Below are 24,757 nucleotides of genomic sequence, written 5' to 3' on the forward strand. Positions count from 1 at the left end.
ACGGCGGCGAAGGAGGGTGCCGGCCAGGGAATGGAGCCTCATGCGCAGAAGACGGTAGATCGCAGCAATGATCCGATGAGACAACTTTGGGACTGATGCTGAACTGTAACTGGAAATCGTTGCCCGCCTTTGTGCGGGCAACGACGAGGCATTCCGTACAATAGTATTCGCAACTTGCAAATGTGCACATCAAGCCCATTGACAGTCCGAACTTTCCAATCCAATGTTCTTCTTCGCCCCTTGTCGTCGCAGGGGTTGTTCTGCCCGGGCAGCTCACTTCGCAGGATTGCTTCGTCGGCCATGTATGCTTATGTGCTGCCAAGTGTTTCGGGGTGTAAATGATCGGCTTGGTATGGGTCTACAGTGCATATGGCGCGGTCAACGACGGCCAAGGCTTGGCTTGCTTGTGTCCGTATCTGCTCATGTCGGGCGGAATGTACAACATGGTCGTAGGCTTGACTGTGATACCACCAACCGTAGCTGTCCAAAGCTTACGGTCCTTGATACAAGTGCGATTGAACCATCATTGGGCCGGTGAACCGAGAATGTCGTTTGAGCGAGTCGATGGCCAGCGTTGAACAGCCTCCCAGGCTGCAATCACGCTGGCCATTTTAACGTTAACTTCTGTACAACCGTCCGATCATCTCACCCCCAAGGCCAGCTCTCTACCCCTCACATCCAACCTCGACCCCTTCTCCATCCTGACCAAGTCCGGATCGTGCTCAAACTCGTCCGGGCTATGCGCCGTGCCCAAATGCTTCACCAACGCATCCACCGATCGACAAATGCAGTCCATATCCCGGTACCGATCACATAGCACACACGCAAATTCTCCGTCCGCATTGTGGCATTTCACCACGAATCGGGCGTCCATTCGGTACTCGCGGACTTTCTGACGATTCTCCTTGCCGGGAAAGTGCGTGCTGAGGACCCAGACGTCGCGGGTATCGACTGGAATTTTGACATGGCAGGTTGGACAGCGGTGGTTGCCGCTCGGACGGAAGGCGCTGTTGAGTGGGAGGCTACTTCGTTGGAGGTCTTCGCTGTAGTAGCAGAAGATTTCTTCTTCGGGCGTGGCGATGGGTTTCTGTGCGGGCTTGCGGGTGGGAGGTGATGCTTTCGCGGATAGTGTTGGAGGTGCAGCTGCTTGAGAGGCGGCCCTCTCGCGTTTCGGTTCATCTGCAAGGACCAGTGCGTTCTTGGACGATGCTTTGGGTGATACAGAGGCTGCTTTTCCCACCACCGTCTTGGTGGAGGCGTTGGTGGGTCCTCCCACAACAGTCTTGTTCGGAGGTGACGACTTGGATGCTTGGGCCGCCACCGATGCAGCTCTCTTCTCTGTCGTCGCCTTTGGTGCTTGAGTGGCCACCGATGTCGCCCTCTGCCGGCCTGCCTCTGTGGCAGCTGGAACCCCATTCGACTTCATCATTTTCTCGGATGGTAGTGGATCGGTGTTGGCTAATTGCTGGACGGCCACTGACGCTCGCTTCGCATTTACGGGCATTGGTTCTTTAGGCGCCACAAAGACTGATAGCTCCCGTGGCTGGGCAAACTTACCGTCCACACCAAACAGCGCCTCGCGAGCTGGAAGCCAAGGTTTTGCTTGCGAGCGTAGAGAAGATGGCCGTCGAACATCGTATGCTGGTTCGATGGCAAGCTGTTGTACATCCGGCTGCGAAGACGCTTTCTCTCGTGGTTCGAGGCCGTTCGTGATTCGTTTCAGGTCCGGGTCTCTCCCAGCTAGCATACGGCCTTCTTGTTCTTGTAACGCAGAGATCGAGCCGTTGCGGGCCTCGTGCTGTGCAGCGATCAATTGATCGAAGTCTTTCTGTGTGAGACTCCGGCCGTCGTTAACGGCTTGCTGCAGCACTCCGATGACGGTCTGTTGTAGCTTTATCACCTGAGCCTGAAGTCGGTTCTCCGTTGTCACTGTCAATTCGTCAGATCGAGCATGCGGCACGGAATGGTAATGGATCGTACGATCTCCCACAGCATACGCCGGTCCTACACGATTGAGGCCTTCGGCATATGTTTGTTGAATCATGGCCTTTGACCGCCGGACTGAATCCGCGAAGAATGCCTCATCCTCGAGTAGTTCTCGTCTTCTCCGTCGTCTGCGACTGCGTGACCTTGAGCTTGATCGCGATCTTGACCTTGATCTTGACCGGCCTCGTTTATCCTTGTCATCACTTGGTTTCTCATCGAGGTTTGCCTCGAACTTCTCCTTGGTCTCTATCGCCGCTTTCTCGAATGATGCGACCTGCTCCTTCAATTTTTTCAGCTGATTGTTCTGCTTGCCATCGGTTTCCTTTTGCTTGGCTTTCTCTCGCTTTTCTTGAATTTTGTCATGTCTTGATGGGATATTGGTAAGCTGAGGCCAGGTTCAGCCAAAATATAAGGCAACGTACAATGTCGTCGCGGCAGTGAAGGTTCCGATCAGAGTTGATGCAAGTGTCGCGATAATGAAGGTTTTCTGGGAGGACCGATTAGCGTACGTCGCAAGGTACAGCTTTTTGCTAGCATGCCCACCTTGAGGTTCTTCTCCTCTATCATATTAGAGTAATTCATGCTGGGCGGAAATTGCCCGTGGTAGGGCACTTCGACCTTCTGATGAGAACCAGTGTAGACCTTATCGGCCTGCCGCAGGTCAGCAGGTGATGAATGGTGTGCGAAGCAGGTAAGGTAGAAGAAGTCTTGCCATCTAATAAGCTGTGCTAGTCATGACGAGTACAGCGCCTGGGGTATCAGGCCACGGCCTTCATCCGGTCTCGCACCACGTGCGAAAATGTGATTGAGGAGTGCAACATGGGGGCGACATGGCTGCTTTTAGAGCTCATATCGTTTGCCTGATTCGACACAGACCCATACATTCCATGTCGTGTCGACCTGACCGCAACAACTCCGTAATGCTCCGGGAGTTCAAACTGGCTTGGTTCCAAGATGTGAAGGGTGTGTCCTGGAGAAGTTGCCCAAAATGCAGGGATTATCGTTGTTGCGGGACCGCTTCGGGCAGCCACGACAGTTTTATGTTTGACAACGCAACGAGTCGTGTACACATCCCCACTTGTGTCAGGCTTGCCGATCACAGCCGACGATTAGATGCTCGGTCGACTTGGCACGAAAGTAAATCTGGCCCGAGCAACCTGAAGGATCGGTATGAGATCGTTGACAAGGAAGTCGAGGCTGGAGTCTGGTGATAGCAGAGCCCGAGAGCACCGGCATCATGGCACAAGAATCGATGTGCGGCTTGGAAAAGTCTTGCTGTGCAATTCCAAATCCTTGAGAGTACTTGATGAAGGGTATGGCACATTGTGACACTTGCAAAGGCATTTCACCAACCCAGCCTCGTTTTTGGAGCATTTTCCTGGTAAGCTGCCGTTCACCAACTGTCTCAAGTTGGAGACTCGTCTGGCACACCGGTAGTCGAGCGAAAGTGCGTTGAACCGGAGGCCATGATCCGCTCGACTGAAACAGGCCGCAATCCAGACCATCGGCCATTCTTGCACCTGTCATGCAACTCCGTTAAGTGCATGTTTGCTCTGGAACCTGCGCCGCTTTGAGAGTCGTCAATCCTTCTCGAGATTTCGTGGAGTTGCCATATTAGATCGCCGAGTGACCAGCACCGTTTTCACTTGACTCTCCATTCCTTTGCTTGACACGATGGGTGCCTGTACCAAGGCGTCACCATCCTATGTCTTGCTGGTGGGTGGTCAGTTCCCGGGGCTCGCGGTGGCACTCGAATGGTCCATCAATTGATGCGGATAGAACGTCGAAAGATTAGTCCGTTGGTTTGTGGATGAGCATGGAAGCATGACGATGGCATGATCCGGAATTGATGATGTTAAAGATGCAAGCTGGCCTGATAGAATGGAAAACATTTTATGATCGACGAGCTCGTACACAAGCTCGTACACAAGCTTCACGCCTGAAGCTTGGGACGCCGGCTTCGTACGATGGAAACTGCACGCCTGATCGACGTGGCACTCTTCTTGATGTTGACCGCCTGGAGTGTTGTTATGCTACTACTGCGCGTCAAGAATCGTACCGCTCGCACGAGTCCTCATGGCTATCATTACCTTCATGACTGGGCCCGCAAAATAATATCGATTCAGGCCTCCAGCATGGTATGCCAACCAACATATCTGGCGCTATCGAAGCGGCCACGAGGTCGCTATAAGTGCTTTTAACGGCCAAGTCCTGTCGACAGGCGTGCGATTTTGGTGGGCATTGAATGGACACAATAGCAGACTACTGGCAGCTGTGTTCCATGCCTCTCAAGCTCCAAGATGTACTGACTCCGTCTTCTTCTCGCCGCGGCGGCCACTCAGATTGTCTCCGGAGCAGAGCTCTCCTTATACTGGGTACTGTTACCGTCAACGACATGTCCCCTCGTCGCACGACGTGCGTCAGCTGACTTTCCCAGGGTGCCAACGATAGCGAGCGCAGCCTAGCCGAGTATTATACGGACGACGGTGCAGCGGATATCCTCATCTTGTCGTTTCTCGACAGCTCCGGAGACGGCCAATTCCCGCACGGAAACTTTGGAAATTGCTCGATCCACAAAGATGGCTCCAGCCACGGCTGCGAAGGCCTGATCAACGACATCAACGTCTGTCATTCGCATGGCAAGAAGATCTTCGTCGGGCTTGGAGGCGGATATGCCACTGGCCATCTGACAAGTTCCGGTGACGCTTCTGGTGTTGCATACTCGCTGTGAGAAACAGCTTCGCCAGGCCAAAGGCTACTTCCAACTCTCCACGCCCTCTCGGCGACGCATATGTGAGTCCAGGTCAGACGTGAGAATGAGCTGACGGGTTATCGACTGACTGCTCATGAAGGTCGACGGTTGGGACATGGACATCGAGGACAACAGCAATGACTGGGCGAGCAATTGCCTGGGAACTTTGGTCAACTCCGTTCGTGGCTACTTCTCCGACGACTCCGACTACACTTACTACATTTCTGGAGCTCCACAATGTCCGCACCCGGACGCAGCCATGGGCAATAGCATCATGGAGGCGCAGTATGATTATCTGAGTGAGTCTTGTCCCGCCATGAGTTGACCCATCTCCGCCTTCAGTGATCCAATTCTACAACAACTTCTGCGCATCCACGGACCTCGTCAAGGACCCAAACGACAACCCGGACAGCGATGGCTCTGGCGGCTACTTCGACTTCGGTGAGTGGCCGGCGTACATCTCGGGCGGCGCCTCCAAGAATGCCAAGATCCACGTTGGTCTCCCGGGCTCGAAGAGCGAGACTCCAGCTAGCAACAGCTTTGACTATGTGCCGACCAAAGGGCTGCCGACTGTTCTGCAGAACTCCAAGAATGCTGCGGGCTATAACGGCTTCATGATCTTCGACGCTGGTGACTCTGATATGATTAATGTGAACGGCTGCGACTATGAGCAGCAGGTCAGGCGTATCATTGATACGGGCAGGACCTGCTAGACGAATGGAGTTGAGGGGAGCCTGGTCGCTGAACGAGTTGGATCAGAGAAGACTGGGCTGCTGCGTACTGGTCGGCGCTGATGTCTTGTTTAGAACATGACTGTATGCCAGCTTTTGGCAGAGAACGCTTGGATCGAGTGGCCATGTTTATTGGTCCCGTGTCTTTCCTGAGAGTTGTTGTAGCCATCATCGTCTCCTGTCATGATACTGGAATTCAGCCTGTATGAGGTGGTCTACCTCTATGATCATTCGCAGACTCTGAGCAACGCTCGGCGAGACTTGCGAGTGAAGGCTCATCCACGGTTCAATCAGACCCTTCAAGTGCGCTCCAGCTTCTCGCACACTACGCGGAAGACGTTCTCTCAAAGCCGGGATTCGACTGGCGGCCAGGAGAATGAGCATTGTGCTCGCCATGCTGTGATACAGGTCAGCGTTGAGCGTTGTGCCGACGATTGGGCACATACGAGAGCGAGCAGATCCACGTGTCAATAAGCACAGTCTGCTTGTACGGACGTAGATTCATAATGTGCAATAGACACATTCTCAAGCATATCTCGCTCTGCCCCAGCACCATCTCGCTGACCAGTTCTCCAGCAGCAGACTTCGTGAGGCACTGGTTTAGAAATGGTCGATAGATGACTGCTCGACAAGTCAAATATCTCTGACGCAGAAACCCTCCGTGTCCTGAAGTCATCTCTTGAGCATCAGTGGTGAATTGAAACGCTGGTGGAAGGCATGCCCTCCACTCCTCGAGCTGGTGATCGAGCTCATTGACAACGTGTGGGAACCGAGCATCATCAAACGCTACACCTGAGTCTGGGGCGTAGAGAAGATCGTGAACTCTGTTCAGAAGTCGCCGCATGGAAACGCAGGCCAGAAAGTACAGTGACGATTGGTCTCGCTCCGTCTCGTTGGTCGAGGTCTCGTAGAACGCCGGAAATGGGATGGAAGACTCAATTTCGCCGACTCCACTCTGTGGTAGTGCTGCGAGCTCCGCGATGTAGTCGCTCTCCAGAATGTAGCACGACCAGAAGATGCGACGGATGCACTCGGTATCAGCACCCGTATCTGCGGAAGTGTAAGATAGCAGGAGACGACATTTGGTCGCAGCCATACTGATGTAGGACCAGGCTTGCAGTGGACGCTGGAGGTATGCGAAGAACAGCGCCGCTAGGAAGAGGCATTGTGTTGCAGTGGTGGAAGCCTCCATGTGCACAATGTGGATACGTTGCAGAAATAGGTTGAGGTAGCTCCCGGCGATATTGCGAAGATACGAGATATCTGCGTTCCCGAAGACTCCCACGACGCGAGCGGCACATCCCAAGGCCATGGTAATTAATGCATGAGCACAGTCGACACTGTGTTCTAAATCTCGCCTTGACATGCGCCGCTCCACATCGACGAGTTGCCGTGCTGATACAGTCGGGTAGGCGAAATTCACCACAATCCGGAATGAAGTGACAGTACGGTTGATCTCGTCCTTGTCCATGTGAGGAAGCGAGCTCAGCTGTTCCGCACCGAGCGGCGCCCGTTGCTGCTCGAGGGTGAAGATGTGCTGGTAGTTGGTGCGGAGGCTCGGGAAGACGTCAAAGTAGCTCCACGCAAGCACAGATTCGGTGGTGGAGGCATGTTGAGACGATATAATAGCATTGTCGAGGCTGTTGCGGTGACTTCGAGCGTTTTGTACCAGCAGGCGAGCACCCGTGACGGTCGATGGTCGGCGGTTCCTCGAGCCTGAGGTACCCGGAGAGAAGATTTCGGTGCCGCTCGAATTGTTCTGTGCTGATGAAGAAGACTCCTTTGGGTCGTTAGACAGTACTCCAAGACAAGCATTTGTTGGCTCTTACCAGCATCTCGCCGATCTGAGAGAGACGGTCCTCGAGCCGTAGGACAGTCTCGAGAATAGCGTCACTCTTGCCCTTGCTAGCATCTCACTCAGTATACTTTCGCGCCAATTCCGCCTATTGACACTCACGTCAATGGCTCGGATCCATAGATGCACTGGGAGTTCGATGCAGCGCAGTTGGCGCAAGGATTCATCCCGTCTCCATCACATCTACCGTTCTGTTCAGCAGAGCACAACGATTATGGCGGTCTCTGCAAACCGACCGGACTTTCCGCTGTCTACACCCGGCGCACTGAAAACAAGGAGTCGTCAGTCTGAGCATTTTGGTCCGACCGTCTGCTCACGTGTACCTACAGCTTGTGGGCCTCTTCTACGCTTCCGTGCGCGCGAGTCGTGCTCGTCGCCGCCATCGTCAATCTGCATGACCGTCTCGAGCCAATGTTGGCCTCGGAAGCAGTCCAATGCACGATATCATCGTCTCCATTCGCCTTGAAGGATATCGATTTGCGAAATATCGAGCTTGAGTCCTCGCTTCAGACTGCCGCGGTAGACGTCGCTGGGCCACGCACTTGGACGAGCGCTGCAAGGTTGTGCAGCTGGATGATGCAAGTAGACGACAAGGCGCCTGAGATCAAGGCCAGGGCCAAGCAGGGACGATCTGATAGTATGGTCACTGTGATGAGACGAAAGTGCATGACCGAACACGCGAGGCGTGGAGAGAGATTCTCGGTCCGCTTCGGAGCGAGAATTTTACCCCAGTGCTCTCCACCTGCCACAACCTCCGTCTTCACCTCAATTACCCGGCAGAAATCATGGCGATAGACCCGCTCACAAACTCCATTGGTACGTTGCTACGGTAGAATGTACTAGTAGGCTTACGTCGAGAGGTATAGCACAGCCTGTTCCTTCTCCTCCTCCTTCTCTTCTCACCTTTCCGCTCACTTCCATTACCAAACATGTCGAGCCTCGGCTCTGCTGTACTGCAAGGCCATGAGGGCCAGTTTCCTGACTATAACAACGAGCAGATCTTTCAGAGAAACCGACTCCCCGCTCGTGCTTACCACATTCCCAAAGACTCCCTTCTTCTGAACGGCAGATGGGACTTCCACTATGCTCCAACGCCGTTACATGCCCCAGATCCAAAACAGAACGGCCAATACACTCCCGCGACACCAGACTCTGCTGTTCAAGATGAACTCGATACCACGGTCGATGAGCCACCGCACGAATGGACCAGTATCGATGTGCCTGGACATTGGCAGCTACAAGGATTTGGCAAACCGCACTACACCAATGTCATCTACCCGTTCCCTGTGAACCCGCCCCACGTTCCGACAGAAAATCCAACCGGATCTTACCGACGTCGGTTCACGGTGCCAGCTTCTTGGTCTACGGACGCCCAGCTGAGATTGCGTTTCGAGGGAGTTGACAGCGCATTCCATGTGTTTGTCAATTCCACTCCCGTGGGATATCACCAAGGCTCTCGCAATTCCAGTGAATTCGATGTCACAGATGTTGTGCGGAAGGACGGAGAGAACGAAGTCTTTGTGAAAGTCTATCAATGGTGTGATGGCTCCTATATTGAGGATCAGGATCAGTGGTGGCTGTCAGGTTTGTGGAAGTTGTTCGTCCTGCCAACTTTGAGCTAACGAGTCTTGCAGGCATATTCCGCGATGTCTACTTACTTGCGCTTCCAAAGACAGCGCGTATCGAGGATTTCTTCGTCAAGACATTGCTGGATGCCAAGTATCAGGATGCCACTCTGGAACTCACCCTGGATGTCAATCTTGGCTTGGACGTGGATGTCGTTGTATCTCTGAAAGACCGCAAGAATGGCGACCAGCCGGTACATCATGAGAGTTTCTCGGCAAAAGCCCAGAGTGGACAGCTGAAGCAGTCCATCTCTGTCTCGAACCCGAAGAAATGGTCCGCAGAAACTCCGAATCTGTACCATTTGGAGATTGATCTGGTCGATAGAAAGGATCGGACCATTCTCCATTCCGTTCAATCGCAAGTAGGCTTCAGGCAAGTGGAGATCAAAGACGGACTCCTTCTGGTGAATGGCAAACGCATCCTCCTCCAAGGCGTGAATCGCCATGACCATCACAACAAGTTCGGGCGCGCAGTGCCTCTGTCTTACATTCGAGAAGATCTCTTGTTGATGAAGCGACACAATATCAATGCCCTTCGCTGCTCTCACTACCCGCCTGATCCAAAACTGCTCGATCTCTGCGATGAGCTTGGATTATGGGTCATGGACGAAGCAGATCTCGAATGCCATGGCTTCTATGATGCAGTTGCCCGACCTCTCGAAATTCCGGAGGAAATGGACTACGAAGAGCGCAAACTACTGGCATTCCCACAAGCTGCCGCCTACACTTCGGACAATCCCCGCTGGCAAGGACAATACGTGGATCGCATCGAGTCCGTTGTACAGAGGGACAAAAATCATCCGTCGGTGATTATCTGGTCTCTTGGCAATGAGGCCTTCTACGGTCAGAACCACAAAGCGATGTACGATGCGGCGAAGAGGATCGACGACACTCGACCAGTACACTACGAAGGCGATGCAAAGGCTTTGTCCGCGGACATGTTCAGCTACATGTACCCTTCAGTGGAAAGGCTGCTGAAGCTGGCGCGAACTGAAGATGTCTCCGACGGCAAATTTGACAAGCCAATTGTTCTTTGTGAATATGCACATGCAATGGGCAATGGGCCTGGAAATCTGGAAGGCTACCAACAAGCTTTTCGAGAAGTGCCTCGTCTGCAAGGCGGCTTCATCTGGGAGTGGGCCAATCATGGCCTGTGGAAAGATGGGCCGGACGGCAAGAGTTTCTTCGCATATGGCGGTGACTTTGGTGACACCCCGAATGATGGCACTTTTGTCATGGATGGTCTCTGCAACAGCAATCACACGCCGACGCCAGGACTGGTCGAGTACAAGAAGGTCATCGAGCCCTTGAGAGCAACGGTGGAAGGCAATGAGCTTGTGGTGAAGAACCTGTATGACTTTGTCAGCCTGGATCATCTCACTGCAATATACAGAATTGAGTCCTTCAACGAGGAAGAGTGAGTACGACGGATCGTTGCTTGAGGATCTGGCTAATTACTGAATAGATCGATACTCCTCTCATCCGGCGCTTTCGACATCACAGGCATCGGAGCTGGTCAGACGAAACGTCTCTCGCTTCCTTCGTCCCTCAACGATTCCACATTACCGGACGAGACCTGGCTAAGCGTGAGCTTCCGACTAGGTCAAGCAACGAACTGGGCAGACGCTGGTCATGAAGTCGCTTGGTGTCAAGGTCGTCTGACTGCAAATCGCGACCAGGCGGTGGAATCGCATAAGCTTGGTCCTTTGCGCGTCCGTACATCTCCAACATCGTGGACTGTCGGCGACGGAGGATTCGAAATCGTTTTCGATCGAGTCCGAGGCGTACTCAAATCGTGGACTTCAAACAGCAAGTCGCTCCTGATCGAGGATCCTCTTACCCATGCTGCTCTGATACCTTCATTCTGGCGAGCTCCGACGGACAACGATCGGCCTAGCGACGACCCTTACTGGAAGAGATACGGCCTTAATGATATGACTTCTCAGCTTCGCTCGGCCAGCATTAGTCGGCAATCCGAAAGCACAGTCACCATCTCAAGCACAACATATCTCGCACCGCCAATCTTGGACTGGGGCATTGAAGCGGATATCAGCTACACAATTAGGTCTAACGAGACCGTCTCGATCAAAGCCAGGTTGAATCCAGTTGGCAGCATCCCAACCACGGTCTCTCGCATTGGGCTCGATCTTCGCCTGAACAAAGACCTGGTCGCTGCAAAGTATCACGGTCTTGGGCCAGGAGAATCATACCCAGACAAGATGATGGCTCAGAGAGTGGGCATCTACGAGAGTCCCGTCGCGCAGCTCTCTTACAACTACGACGTGCCACAAGAGAACGGCAACCGGATGGGAGCACGCTGGGTGAAGCTTGTAGACGAGACTGGCTTCGGTCTACAGTCGAGAAGAGTAGATGTTGACCAGCCGTTTTCCTGGACCGCTAGCTATCATCGTCCGGAAATGCTTGATGCAGCGAAGCATCCGTGTGATCTAGTGGAGGAAGACGCTCTCCTGTTGAGACTTGACGTGGCCACTGCTGGCGTTGGATCAGCTGCTTGCGGACCTGGCATTGGCGAGGATGTGCAGGTGAAATGTCAAGCGACATCGTTTGCGTTTGAGCTGCGACGGATATAGAGTGTATGTGAGATCGATATGCAGCACAGTGATGAGGAGATATCGCATACGGCAACCTCGATGGCATCCGATTTCTCCGCTTGATATCCCTGCGTCCCCATTCTCCGCTCTTATGCCCTGATCGACTTATTCTACCTCAACGTGGCAGGAGCGTGGCATCGAATGTGGAGAGCCACGACTGGACATGAATATCAAGCCTTGATGCGAGGTTCTCCGTTGCCGATGCTAAGGAATTGCCTTCCGAGGTCGAGATGGACGAATGCATATATAGGGTGCACACGCAGTGATCAGATCATGAAGCAAATTTCTATTGCTTTACCCGAACATGTTCTTCAACCAAGTCCTTGCAGCCGGCGCTGCTTTAATAGCAGTTGCCAATGGTCTTGCTCCTCCTCCTAATGGGCCTAACGCTGCTCCTAAAGGGCCCTTGACTCCGGCAAATGGTTCGAAGGGTCCGCACAGCCCGAAAGATGGCTGGCCGAATGCTCCCTTCGCCACCGAAGGAAGAGACGTGGTGAATAGCAAAGGAGAGACGGTCACCTTCGCTGGCATCAACTGCTGGCAAGTCGATTTGGACCTCAATAGCATGGCAGCTTTGACTGCCAGATCGCAGGTCACGGCGAGGCTATGACTCCAGAAGGTCTGTACCAGTCGATCAGAAACATGGCACAAAAGGTCAACGACCCGGACATGAATGTCATCCGGTTGACCTATGCGATCCAGGTATGCTCACCTATCTTCGCTGGAGAGGGGACTGTATCTGACGGACCGCAGATGATCGATGATATCGTCGACGGCAACGAGTTCTCGTTGAAACACTCGTTCGAGTTGCACAATTACAACAACGGTCTGGAGAATGGAAACTGCGCCGATTTCAACATGTACGACCAGGGTTACAACGCCATGGACACCAGCCTGACAGTACGGCGAAGAACGTTGCGCCAGTTTTGTTGATGGAATTCGGATTGCGAGCTGTTCGTATTGTGTGGGGAGCCTCAGTAGAGAATAATGTCTACACTTTGTGGAACGTGTGGTATAATGTAATTGGGATGTTGGCTTTCGCGTGGAGTTCGTGTTCGTGTCGGTACCAGGGTACTTCGAGGTGGGGGGCTGGAACATTCACTCGCACTAGCGTGGTCTTGGCAAAAAGTCAGGAGCTCGCGGATCGTTCGATCTTGACCAATAATGCTCGCACCAACAATGTAGCTACATATACGGTACCGGCTCGCCGCCCTGCATCAATTGGTAACAATCATATCGCCTTCTTAGCTCAGTTGGTAGAGCGCGGGTGAGTTTAAACCCTTTCAAGCTTCCCCATTGATCTTATACTGACATTCATGACAGCACTAGTACGACTGCTATGCCGAGGTCGCCAGTTCAACTCTGTCAGGAGGCACTGTTCTTTTGCCGTTCTTTTGAGCTATCAATCGTCTAAAACGGACAGCAATTGCGTTCAAAATGAGTGTTTGAAGTTTTGCTATTGTGTGGGACCAAAGGGTGGGAATTTCGGGGGAACCGCGGTCTGCCCGCTTCAGTCTTGGCAATGTAGACGACGACATTCACTCTGTTGATTCATTCAAGCAAGGACGGACTGTTGGGGCTTCGAACGAGACAGCCATGGCCATGTGCGACTGAATTGACAATCTCGACAGACGAGCGTTCAAACTTGTGATGGCTCGCTCGTAATGTGTTTGCTTGACAACTTGACCAACTTCTGGCCTACACCAGGAACCAGGCAAGACTCGCTGCCTCCATAGCTTCGCTCGAATCGCACCTCTCAACTTGGACTTCAGTGGCTTGGCCCGTAGAGTGGGTTGGAGAACGACATTATTGCTGCTGATTTGGCTCCTACGAAGGCACATGCATCTTCCTCCAAAGAGGTCTCCATTGTCTCGCACAGAATATACACTCCACGCCACCAACGTTCGCCACACACGATACAGTCTGAGTAGGATCAAGGAGGTAGAAGCCTCATTCTGATGGACTATCGGCGAGCATTCCAGCGAGACTCCAAGCCTCTTCTCGAAACATACTGTGTGATTATGACACTATGCTTGGTCCCAAACAGCCGCAAGTGAGGCAGCATATGTTCAGATGTTGAGCGACACTATCGAGAGGCTTGTAGCAACATCGATCGGTACGACACCATTTACCGTCCTTTGTGTCTCATATGCATTGCTTCTTGCCAGAGTCTTTCACCACATTCCACACATAAGTCGCTCTTTCATCAGGCCAGACCAGTCTCTTCTCCTCCTTCTCCAGCAAACCGTGCCAAACAAACCTCCCTTAGCACAAAACCGTTACTCCGCCTTGCCCAACATGCCTTTCCACAACATTTCTCATTCACACATCGTCCCACCAACATGGCACCTCCAACTCAGTACCTGCCTCTCTTGGGCACCAAACCGAAGCTCATCGCCATCTTCGGTCTTCCTGGCTCCGGCAAAACCCATCTGCTTCGCCACCTCCAGCACACTCTGCCCTTCCAACACTTTGCTTTCTTCGAGGGCTCCGAAGTCATCGCAGAAGTCATGGCCTCCTCCGGTGGACTCCCAGCCTTCCTCAGCATGGACAATGCCAACAAGAGGATCGTTCGAGACACTGCGATCCGCAATATCGTCGAGACTTGCACGTCAAGCGAACGCATCGGTATCATGACAGGCCATTGCATATTCTGGGATGAGGGCGAGGAATGTCCTGATTCGATCTTGGGGAACGCAGACTGGGCAGCCTTTACGCATATCCTGTACCTCAAAGTGGATCCCGCAACGATTCGAGCGAGAACGCTGGCAGACCAAAGTCGGCCTCGTCCCGACACCTCCAAAGAGCATCTGCAGTTGTGGCAGGATGACGAAATGCGTGACCTTCGCATGAACTCTCTGCAACATGACATCCTGTACTCGAGCGTATCGGGGAAGCCCGAGGAAATTCAAAACACGGTCAAAACCTTCATCACCGACTTTGCTGAACACGACGAGCAGGTCAACATGTCTCGTGCACTGCAACATCTCGACTCGTCCTTGCCGCCGGGACGGTCCATCGAGACAATGCTGGTGCTTGACGGCGACAAGACGTTGACGGCCAGCGATACCGGAGACATCTTGTGGGACATGATCAAGGACCCAAAGATGGCAGTCACCGACCCGGTCAAGCAGATCTTCGACAGCCCGATGAGGTACTCTTACACCGCTTTTCGGCAAGCTGCGCTGATGCATTCCGAGCGTCATGAATCCATTCTCTTCGATTTGCTCTGCGAGGAAGTGGCGAGCAGAGTCGTCATCCATCCAGAGTTTCTCGCTTTCCTCAGCCAAGTCAAGAAGAACAAGCAGGTCGGCGCCATCCTTGTCACCTGCGGTCTCACTCCTCTCTGGCGACACGTTCTCAACAAAGCAGGTCTCCACGAAATTCCAATCATCGGCAGCGGTCAGATCTCCCACGGCTTTGTCGTCACGCCGGAAGTCAAGACAGCGGTCGTCCACCGCCTTCAGCATGCCTACCACATGAATGTGTGGGCATTCGGCGACAGTCCTCTGGATCTTGGGATGCTCAACCAATCCGATCGAGCGTTCGTTGTGGTAGGAGATCAGCGTACCCGCAGCAAGTCAATGGAAAGCAAGCTTCTCTCCTCCATTCAGCAAGGTCTTAAAGCCCAGCAGATCCTTCTACCACCCACCTCCACTTTGCGTCTCGACTCCACCACTCTTCCCCCCATCCAGCTCCAAGATCTGGTCTTCGACGATGCTCGATATTGGATCTTCAACATCTCTCACGCCACGGACAAGCCCTCCGCTCAGATTCTCATGACCGCAACGCGCGACGCCTCCTTCGCCGGTCCTGCGCTTCGACACGCCCATCATCAAATCGGCCGCTACCTAGCATTGGAGTACGTGAGTGAGAAGATCGGACTCACCTCGTACCCCATCCGACATGTGCAAGGCAATTTCACCACCGGCCAGCGCCTCCTCGACGAAGACAAGACTCTCATCATTGCTCTGATGCGAGGTGGAGAACCGATGGCGTTGGGCGTGAGTGAAGCCTTTCCACTCGCTGCTTTTCATCATTCCTACCAGCCGGAAGATGTGCAGGAGAAGAATCTGAAGGGTATGAGGACCGTGGTGTTGGTGGACTCGGTGATCAATAATGGGAAGTCGATGGCGGAGTATATCAACCACATTCGTGGGCTGGATGTCCCGGTGAGGATAGTGGTGGTGGCAGGCGTTGTTCAAGAGCAGGCGGTGCAGGAGAATGGAGGGCTTCGCAAGCAGCTCGAGCGGCATGGCAGGTTGGACCTCGTGGCGTTGAGGATGTCAAGCAACAAGTACACCGGGAAGAAGCAGACTGATACGGGCGATCGTCTGTTCAACACAACTTATCTCGATTGAGGTGTTGTTCCGGTGAGGGAGGGTCGAGACCGTTATTGATCGGTATTGGCGTTGGCGGGCGCGATTTGCACATCGAGCACATGTTTCTTGATTGTCTTGGACGATTCGAACGACCAGGAGATAGAAGCAATTCGAATCAATCCACGCGTTGTCCATTTCGATCACTTCCTCTGATATCAAGCGTTCCCGTTCCGCACGCCATTGTCGATCGTTTGTCTGTCCTCCTGCTAGACATCCACCTTCCACGCAAACGGGATGCACATTGTGTTGTGCACTTTCAGCAAGATCAAAGAGTGAAGTAGCAGTAGACCTCGGGCTCCTTTGTTGAATTTCGCTGTCCAACACCTCCCATCACATCACCTTCTTGACCTCACTTGCTGACATCGCCTTGTCCAACAGCATTTGCCAACTCCGGCTTCACCGCTTCACTTCCCTGCTTCTTCTTCTCTTCCTCTTCAAACAACTCTTTCCAGTACTCTCCATCAAAGCCATCCATCAACCTGGTATATTCCTCCCCAGCTTTCACCCATCCTTTCACCCCACCCTCCAGCACACAGACTTGCATATTCTCATCCCCAGCAGTCTTTCTCACATGATCCAAGAACCAGCCAGCGCAGCGTGGACCTCTGCCATTGCTCGAACCGCAGGTGAACACTACCCACTCGATATCCGCTTTATACGCCAGCTCATACAGAGCACCCCGATTCCACCAGAACCCTTGTGCGGGTACATTGAGACTGCCACGAATCGAGCCGCCGAGGTAGTCCGTTCGGCGAGTGTCGATGATCAGGAGATTGCCGATTTTGAGGGAGAGGATCTGGTGCACGCGGTTGCGAGGCATGAGAGGAGCGACCAGCGTTGGCGGTGAGAAGGCGGCGTGCCAGGGCTGTTCGATCGGGGCGGTCATGGTTGCGGGATCGTTTGAGTTATGAAGGGCAAGTACGTGCTGAGGTACGAGTACGTGCAGTGTGCGAGAGAGGAGTGTAATCGAGGAAAGAAGAACGGTAGCTGCAAGAGAAGAACCCAACCTTGCCTCACCTACCGGGCTTGGCTAGAACTACTGTCGGCTCGTGACTGTACTCGATCAGTCCTTGGCCGACCGTCTTTCATTGTAATAATGTGATGATATGAGCATCTTGGGAGAATGGTGGTCAAAAGGATGTCACAGATCGTACACCATTGGCGGCGTCGCTGTTGAGAAGTTGGGTCCACTCACCCCAACCTCGACACGAGGCGTGCAAGCGTGATGAGCCGGAACCTGTCAGACACGTCGACCTCTTTTTCATTTTCATGAACTACTTCCATGCACCAACCGTCGCGAGTCACCAATTGAAGGAGTGCGGTTGAAGGCGATACCACGTGCATGAGACGAGCTCGAGAAGCACGATCTCCGTCCTCCACTCCGACCGTACACAGCAACGTGTGAGCGACCTGGCTCCAGACCGTCGGCACTGCGTACGAAACGTGCGTACAAAATGCAAGAGCAACTTTGTAGCTCCGCCTTGTAGTGACTGGCGCCTACCAGTCTTCAGCTACAACAGCGGAGGCACACGTGGTATCGAGCGTTCGCCGGCAAGCTACAGAGCCCGCACTTCTGTGTCCGTCTGGTGAAGCCATGGGTCCAAGAAATCGCAGCAACGTGCGCTGGACTCGTACACGCCAGACTGGAGCGTTACTGGAGCGTTCTGTACACCATAGACCTCGTGGAAGAGTTCCGTCCATTGCTGATTGAGCACAGGAGCGTGGCGATGCACATCACTTCCTCTGCATGTCGGAGCAGCGTTCGTGCCGGAACCCGAATGGCGAGGCCAACGTTTGTGATCCATCAAACAGAAACGTGAACCTCAAGCGAGGACTCCACACATCTAAATCGAGCTCGTCAATTCCGAGGAATTAATTGGATTTTCCCATCGATTGAACATGGAACCGCCCAACCCTGCACGCACTTCGAACCCGAACGGGCGAGCGGTGGATCTCAAACAATGCGGAGACCAGGATCTTGCTCCTCCTCGATCGTTCCTGATAGCGCGGCCCGAATGACCTGCATGCTCGGGGGAAAATTCTCCTTGCGAGAAAGCATTGGAAGAGAGCTTGTCTTATGCTCGCACTGACTGCAAGGTCGTGGACGCCACGCCATCAACGACTTTCACGTGTGCAATGTGAGGCAAGGAAGCACTACTTTTATGACGAGCGGCGAGGGAGGATGCGGTGTGGCTGCAAGTGTTTGTCAATTTCAAACACCACGAAGTGCACTCGCCGTTGGGTCCGCATTGCGCAAAGGGTGACGATACTAATTGTCGTTCTACCCAAGTATGATCCGACTGGCACACCCATTCATGCACGAGCTGGCCGCGGGACGAACGGCAACTTCACTTGCATCCACTATCGGTCAATGTTCTTTCAAGACTGCGATTCTTCCGTCGCACAACACTGCTATTCCCAGCGCTCGCCTTGTTCCACAGCAGAATACGGCAAAGGACCATCGCCTTGGGAACAGTCGGGCATACGCGCGCTGCATGGCTCTGAGCTCCACCCGTTTCCTGCAGGCAAGCATTGAAATCTTTTCCTACGCCACGCACGATTCACCTGCTCCTTTTTGTGGGATTGTAGGGACATTCACGTTGAGATCTTTCCTCGCGCTCTTTGACCTTTGTCTTTCCACTTGCGCTCGTTTCTTTCTCATTTCTCGTACCTCGAAGATTTTGTGTAGTCGGTGGACTTTCTCTCACCGCACCGTTTCACAATGCGGTTACATTCCATCTTTAATTTCCTGGCGTTGGCCGCACCAATCTTTGCGACCGTCCTTCCAAGCTACGACTACTCGCAACGGTCAGAAGAAGTATCTGCGCAACATCTCGAATCTCGACAAAGCAATGCGGGCTCCATTCCCGTGACCTTTAACCTACTCGCGCAAACTGGCTGGGGAGAGAGTATACAGGTTGCTGGTTCCACCGACGAGCTCGGCAATTGGGCCGCCGCCAACGCTGTCGCTCTCACAGCAGCTCAATATACCGCCGGAAACCCACTATGGTCGATAACAGTTGACCTTCCAGTCGGACAGTCGTTCTCCTACAAGTTCATCCGCATCTCTGTAGACGGCACCGTCATCTGGGAAGATGATCCTGATCGATTCTACACGGTACCTGGTAACGGAGCCACCGCTGCGACAATCTCCAACTCGTGGCAAGCCCGGCCAACAACATCCGCCACTCGAACTGCAACCTCAACTGCTCCCATCGCCAGCTCGACATGCACTAACGGACCAACATCTCGTGGCTGCTGGACCTCTCCATTCTCCATCAACACCGACTTTGACCAGAACTGGCCCATTACCGGACGCACAGTGTCTTACAATTTCGACATCACGAACATCACCCTCGCTCCAGATGGCTTCGCTCGTCCTGTCTTCGCTGTCAACGGTCAATACCCCGGACCTACGATCTTCGCAAATTGGGGCGACACAATTCAAGTCACTGTCCAAAACTCCCTCCAACACAACGGCACCTCGATTCACTGGCACGGTATGCGCATGTACCACGCCAACGGTCAAGACGGTGTGCCTGGTGTGACCGAGTGCCCAATCGCGCCCGGAAGGAGTAAGACGTACACCCTGCTCGCGACCCAGTACGGAACTTCGTGGTACCACTCTCATTTCTCCTCGCAATACGGCGATGGCATTCTCGGTCCTATCGTCATCAATGGCCCTGCGTCCGCCAACTACGATATTGATCTCGGCGCCCTGCCCATGACGGATTGGTACTACCCGACAGTCATGACGACCGCCGCCCGCGCCATGCACGCCAATGCTCTGGCTCCTACAGCGGACAATGGCCTTATCAACGGAACGATGGTCTCCACCTCTGGGAACCGAGGAGCATATGCCAAGACGACCCTCACAGCAGGCAAGAAACACCGGCTTCGGTTCATCAACACTTCCGTCGACAACCACTTCATGGTCGGACTCGATGGACACATCATGACGGTCATCTCCGCCGACTTTGTGCCCGTCGAGCCGTACAACGCGAGCTGGATCTTCATCGGTATCGGTCAGAGATATGATGTTGTCATCTCCGCGGACCAGACGCCAGGACGGTATTGGTTCAGGGCGGAAGTGCAGGATAGCGCAGGGTGCGGAGCCAACTTCCGTGAGACCATCCCATCTACCATACTCCCAGCATGCCACAAATACTAACTATCCTCTCCTCCAGAAAACGGCAACATCCGCTCCATATTCTCCTACTCCTCCCTCCCCTCCAACACTCCCACCCTCCCCACCAGCTCCCCAACCCCCTACACCCAACGCTGCAGCGACGAAACCTCCCTTACCCCAGTCTGGAACTCCTACGTCCCCCGCGGCCGCATCCCAGACGCATCCTCTTTCTCCGAACTCTCCATAGCAATCAACCAATCCACCGCCGCCGACGGAAAACTCACCCTCTACTGGCAAGTCAACGGCACGCCCCTCCGCGCAGACTGGGAGAAACCCAGCGTCATGACCGTTCGCGACGGGAAAACTTTTCCCAAAGCGAGCAACATGATCACCTTCGATGATGACGATGAAGATGAGTGGACGTACATCCTCATCACGACGGGTCAAGGGTCGCCGTTTAATGTGAATATCCCCCATCCGATTCATTTGCATGGACATGATTTTTATGTGCTGGGGACGGGGACTTCGGCGTGGAGGGATGCGGATCGACAGGGTTTGAATTATGAGGATCCGGTGAGGAGGGATGTGGCCATGTTGCCGAGTGAGGGGTGGTTGGCGATTGCGTGGAGGAGGGATAATCCGGGGGTTTGGTTGGTGCATTGTCATATTGTGAGTCGCATCATTATCCCATGGTTGAGTGAGTGGAGGCTAATTATCATTTCTAGGCATGGCATGCGGATGAAGGCTTCGCGGTGCAGTTTCTCGAGTCGCCGGATAAGATGCTGGATGTTGCGCCGTTGCCGGGTGACTTTGATGATCAGTGTGCGGCTTGGAGTGATTTCTATCAGGATGGGTTGTATAAGCAGAGTGATTCCGGAGTCTGAACGTGAATTCGAGATTGTACAGAAGGAGGGTTGTTGCACGAACTGTATCACTTCCGCGAGTTGGATGGTGAAAGACTCGAACGTCGGGATTGCGATGTCACGATCAATCTACACGTGGGAAGCAAGGGACGAGAATTAATATGAACAGGATTGAATAATGAAAATGCTATGGCATACTGCACACGCTCTTGGGTATATCCTCCGTCTTCTCTATCGACATAAAAACGAGAAATGCAAGTCTCGACCATTTAGAACAGAGGATAGGCAAGCGTATTGCTCCGATCAACATTCTGCTCCGACATCTCAATTCTGTCACCCGCCGTCCCAAAGATGCGGTCCCACAGCAATGTCTGCTTGCCATAGTTGTGCGACTTCTTCCATCCCTGACGGTGGTGGAGGTCGTGGTCCTCAGTTGCAAGCTCGGCGTTGAAGAAGCGGAGGAAGTAGGTGTTGGTTGACGCGGGCGTGCTGAAGACGCGGAGACCGGAGTGGCCGAAGAGTTCGGTGAAGAACTGGAGGGTTGTTAGCTTTGTTCGAGATTGCGGGTGGTGAAAGCGGGTCTGGACTTACCAAGTAGTGATGGCACACCCACCAGTCTCCGAAACCCATTGGGAAACCCATCAACTTCATCGTTGCCCAGGTCGCAATCGGCACGATGGCAATGTCGAAGATTTCCTGCTCGGTGTCGGCGTACAAGGAGAGCAATGGGTTGGGGTGCTTGGTCAAGTGGTGCGTGCGGTGGAACTTCCACAGTCCTTCGTACTCGTGCATGACGCGGTGATACCAGTAGAAGAAGAAATCAAGGACGATGCCATAGACTCCAATTTCGACCGGGAGCCACCAGCTCAGAGATTCGATCGGGGCGACGTTTTTGCGATACGCCAGGAAGATGGTGATCAATGGTCGGACGACGGCGGTCAAAGACAGCGAGTCGAAAACCTTCTTGACGCTCACGTCAGGAACCTGGTCGCGCTCGTGCTTGTCGCCGTCGAGGAAACCCCATTTGTGTCCGAGGCGGCGGAGGATGTAGATGTGGTTGATGGCGTTGATGTGGAACGCGATGGTGTAGAATGCAAATGCTCCGATGACTGGCATGTTCTTGCCGAAGTAATATGTGTAGAGCTGGGCCACGGCGATGGGCCACAGGGAATGCGTGAGGATCCAGCGATGTGTTGACCAGTGAGCGAGGTAGGGCATCTTGTCGGACTTCTGGAATACGGGAACCGGCTTGTTGATGTCGGTTGGGTGGACATTGAGGATATCGTAGAGCCAGTGGTGGTATTTCCAAGTGGACTTGTCGGCGGTGCGCCATGTGGACTTCATGCTGTCCTTGGGGTTGCGTTGGACCGACATGGTTGTTGTGTGTAGAAGGCTTGAGTTGGGTGTGGTGGATGGTTTTGATCAAAGGCCAGGAAACGGCAGGGCAAGGCGATAGACATATATGTATACCACAGGTCTAGACTCGAGGATCCCAAACACAAATGCGAGACAGGCCCAGACTTTGATCAATCGTGTGGAGGTGGCGTCCGACGCCCGAGTGGCATCCACAGATCTGTAGTTCTGTACCCCCTATCTGTGCCAGCGGCCACCAAATCGTTCGCGATTCGTAGAGGCTGATGATCGCACCGAAGGCACCAGTATTCTTTTCTGCTGTTCGACACCCCCTTGCCACCGCGGTCGCAACGATCCTTCGTCACCGTTAAGCTTTGAGTAAGGTTGTTTAACGACCGAACGAATGACAACCGCCTCCTCCGTCACAGGGCTGACTGCAACGAGCGTTTCGGGCGTCCACCCCGCTGATCTTACCCCGGAACAGACTTTTCTCGAGCGAGACGGCCAATCAAAGAATAGAGAAAGAACCGATGGCCTCGGTATCTTGGCGAAAACGAGGCGGACATCTCCGTCGAGGCCATCCTTCTCTAAGATCGAGGACGGCTCGTAGCAGGCAGCCGAATTCTTGTTGCTTGAGCGCAATCTTGTTGTTCTATTTCGACTTCATGTCGTAAAAGTCGGCGGCTGTCTATCGTTCCGTCGTTCGTTAGGCAGCTCTTTTCCAGAGAGTCTGAACAGTGAAAATAGCTCCTTTCAATCGGGCTGGACGGTGCATTGCCCTTTCTAAACTATATTGTTGGCTTCACCAAACAACACCGTCGTCCTCTTACTCAGAGTGCCGATCCAAGCCGTTCAGGCGCAAGTTGTGCGTGGCAGTAAGAAGGATTGAGTCTACCTCCTCCTGCACTTCGTCGAAGGCACCACATCGACAACGGGGCCGTTATCTCTGAGAATGAGCCTGCCACGATCAACATCGTCCTAGACTTTGAATGATGAATATATTGATTGAAACTAGTAGCCAAGCACATACGACCACAGATAGATGAAAAATCGGCTTCCCGTCCGATCAGCCATGATAATCATCTAATCGCTACACTAGTACTCAAGTTGGTGACAATTGGGGAATCCGTAGTGTTGTATGTTTTGCCTTTTTGCTCCACCTCGGACTTTTCCCTTGGAGGTCGCGACACGTCACTTTTCTTTTGGTCTATCGCTGCACGTCACTTATCGGCCAGCGACATCGCGAAGATAACAATCCTCAATATGGCTAGTCATTGAGTCCAGGTAAGCCAGGCCGAGTTTCCTTCATCTGTTACCTCCGTGCCTCCGCTCAAAGAGCACTGCACGACTTGGATGCCGAAGGTTTGGATTGCACGGTCAACGCCGGAGAACAATGGTATTCTTGCTATTTTGATAGTCCTCAAGACACATCCATCCTCGACAAGTATCTCCGTTCTCTAGGGCAACAAGTATCACCATTCTCTCGGGCAGAATGCACACTCCGAGCCAACGAAGTCCAGGTCATGTGGTGCACTTTGAGCGGAGCCACGGACGTATAGGGCTGTCTTGGACTCTCTGGCGGACTACAATGGCCTTCCGAAGCTCAAGGTGTTTGTCGGAACAGAACCTCGGGCACTTCTTCCGTTGTCTCAAGGAGATCCATTCTCCTCGAGGAGCGATGCTCCTAATGATAACCGCAGCTCGCGACAGACTGGACAGAGTGGGTCTGGACAAGCTCAAATCAAGAACACGCGACGTAGAGAAGGGTATTCCCATGACAGACATGGACACAAGACCGTGACTTCGTCAAAGACAGAGCGAGAGTGCGTGTAAACAGTTCCATTAGCGGCCTAGAAAACCATCCGAGAGACAGCAACACGAACAAAAGCACGACCCTGTCGCCAATCGATTGTCGAAGGTCGTGTCGAAGCGAAAGAAATTCCATCTCATTTGCAGCCCCTTTACTCCGGGAAAAGTATTGTCGTTGTTGTTATTGGATAATTGAAAGTCCTGCTGCACAGACGACTTGCCGGCTGGCTTCCTTGCTTGCTTGCACACCAGATCCAGTTCTTTCCTAACACTTCGAAGCGCCTGGAGAGGAGGAAGGGAAAATCCGGACGTAGGACAGGCGACGCGGATTGACTTGTTTGACGAGGGACCGAGACGTAGCCATCGAAGCCTTGAAGTAGCCGCAGAGTTACAGGGCCGTCGGAGCCTTGAAAGACCGTTACGCGGGGACGGTACACTCCTAGAGAGAGGTCAGGGCTTCCATACACATTTTTGTCTGGAAAGATGTCCGTGACGCACTCCATCACTAAGACAGTTGCCGTCGTTGCCCCATTCCCCATAGAAATCACAGCCGCATGGCTGGTTGGCGTTGATTGATCCTGAGCATTGGCGGGTGTTCTGGCAGGTTCTAGTAGCAGCGAGAGCTTGGTGTGCAGTCTGCTGAACAATCAATCCGCTGGA

General features: G+C 53.4%; 8 protein-coding genes across 8 annotated transcripts; 4 read left to right on the forward strand and 4 right to left on the reverse strand.

Moving 5' to 3' along the window:
- Positions 1-640: 640 nt before the first annotated feature.
- Positions 641-2,807, reverse strand: MYCGRDRAFT_93521 (uncharacterized protein; the record flags this gene model as incomplete). Its single annotated transcript, XM_003852400.1, has 5 exons — positions 641-1,476; positions 1,558-1,929; positions 1,981-2,334; positions 2,496-2,637; positions 2,775-2,807. 5 exons carry the CDS (start codon positions 2,805-2,807, stop codon positions 641-643), a joined length of 1,737 nt encoding a protein of 578 aa, XP_003852448.1.
- A 1,574-nt stretch (positions 2,808-4,381) lies between these two features.
- MYCGRDRAFT_93522 (uncharacterized protein) lies at positions 4,382-5,345 on the forward strand (the record flags this gene model as incomplete). Its single annotated transcript, XM_003852312.1, has 5 exons — positions 4,382-4,401; positions 4,734-4,779; positions 4,839-4,977; positions 5,081-5,179; positions 5,320-5,345. 5 exons carry the CDS (start codon positions 4,382-4,384, stop codon positions 5,343-5,345), a joined length of 330 nt encoding a protein of 109 aa, XP_003852360.1.
- A 292-nt stretch (positions 5,346-5,637) lies between these two features.
- On the reverse strand, positions 5,638-7,920 carry MYCGRDRAFT_72596 (uncharacterized protein; the record flags this gene model as incomplete). The annotated part of the gene is made up of 5 exons (XM_003852399.1): positions 5,638-5,866; positions 5,916-7,249; positions 7,299-7,374; positions 7,427-7,589; positions 7,652-7,920. The coding sequence occupies 4 exons, from the start codon at positions 7,489-7,491 to the stop codon at positions 5,638-5,640; spliced, it is 1,704 nt and encodes a 567-aa protein (XP_003852447.1).
- A 333-nt stretch (positions 7,921-8,253) lies between these two features.
- Positions 8,254-11,540, forward strand: MgLAC4 (putative beta-galactosidase; the record flags this gene model as incomplete). The annotated part of the gene is made up of 4 exons (XM_003852313.1): positions 8,254-8,481; positions 8,560-8,908; positions 8,959-10,348; positions 10,415-11,540. The coding sequence occupies 4 exons, from the start codon at positions 8,254-8,256 to the stop codon at positions 11,538-11,540; spliced, it is 3,093 nt and encodes a 1,030-aa protein (XP_003852361.1).
- A 2,363-nt stretch (positions 11,541-13,903) lies between these two features.
- On the forward strand, positions 13,904-15,922 carry MYCGRDRAFT_42932 (uncharacterized protein; the record flags this gene model as incomplete). Its single annotated transcript, XM_003852314.1, has 1 exon — positions 13,904-15,922. One exon carries the CDS (start codon positions 13,904-13,906, stop codon positions 15,920-15,922), a length of 2,019 nt encoding a protein of 672 aa, XP_003852362.1.
- A 463-nt stretch (positions 15,923-16,385) lies between these two features.
- Positions 16,386-16,820, reverse strand: MYCGRDRAFT_28957 (uncharacterized protein; the record flags this gene model as incomplete). The annotated part of the gene is made up of 1 exon (XM_003852398.1): positions 16,386-16,820. A coding segment is annotated over one exon (435 nt), but the record flags the coding sequence as incomplete, so codon positions are not given.
- Positions 16,821-18,551: 1,731 nt separating this feature from the next.
- MYCGRDRAFT_109666 (uncharacterized protein) lies at positions 18,552-20,956 on the forward strand (the record flags this gene model as incomplete). The annotated part of the gene is made up of 3 exons (XM_003852315.1): positions 18,552-20,067; positions 20,131-20,741; positions 20,798-20,956. 3 exons carry the CDS (start codon positions 18,666-18,668, stop codon positions 20,954-20,956), a joined length of 2,172 nt encoding a protein of 723 aa, XP_003852363.1.
- A 248-nt stretch (positions 20,957-21,204) lies between these two features.
- On the reverse strand, positions 21,205-22,540 carry MYCGRDRAFT_72602 (uncharacterized protein; the record flags this gene model as incomplete). The annotated part of the gene is made up of 2 exons (XM_003852397.1): positions 21,205-21,468; positions 21,527-22,540. 2 exons carry the CDS (start codon positions 22,307-22,309, stop codon positions 21,205-21,207), a joined length of 1,047 nt encoding a protein of 348 aa, XP_003852445.1.
- Positions 22,541-24,757: the final 2,217 nt, after the last annotated feature.

Source organism: Zymoseptoria tritici, chromosome 5, assembly GCF_000219625.1.
Source record: "Zymoseptoria tritici IPO323 chromosome 5, whole genome shotgun sequence".
Classification (NCBI taxonomy): Eukaryota; Fungi; Ascomycota; class Dothideomycetes; order Mycosphaerellales; family Mycosphaerellaceae; genus Zymoseptoria; species Zymoseptoria tritici.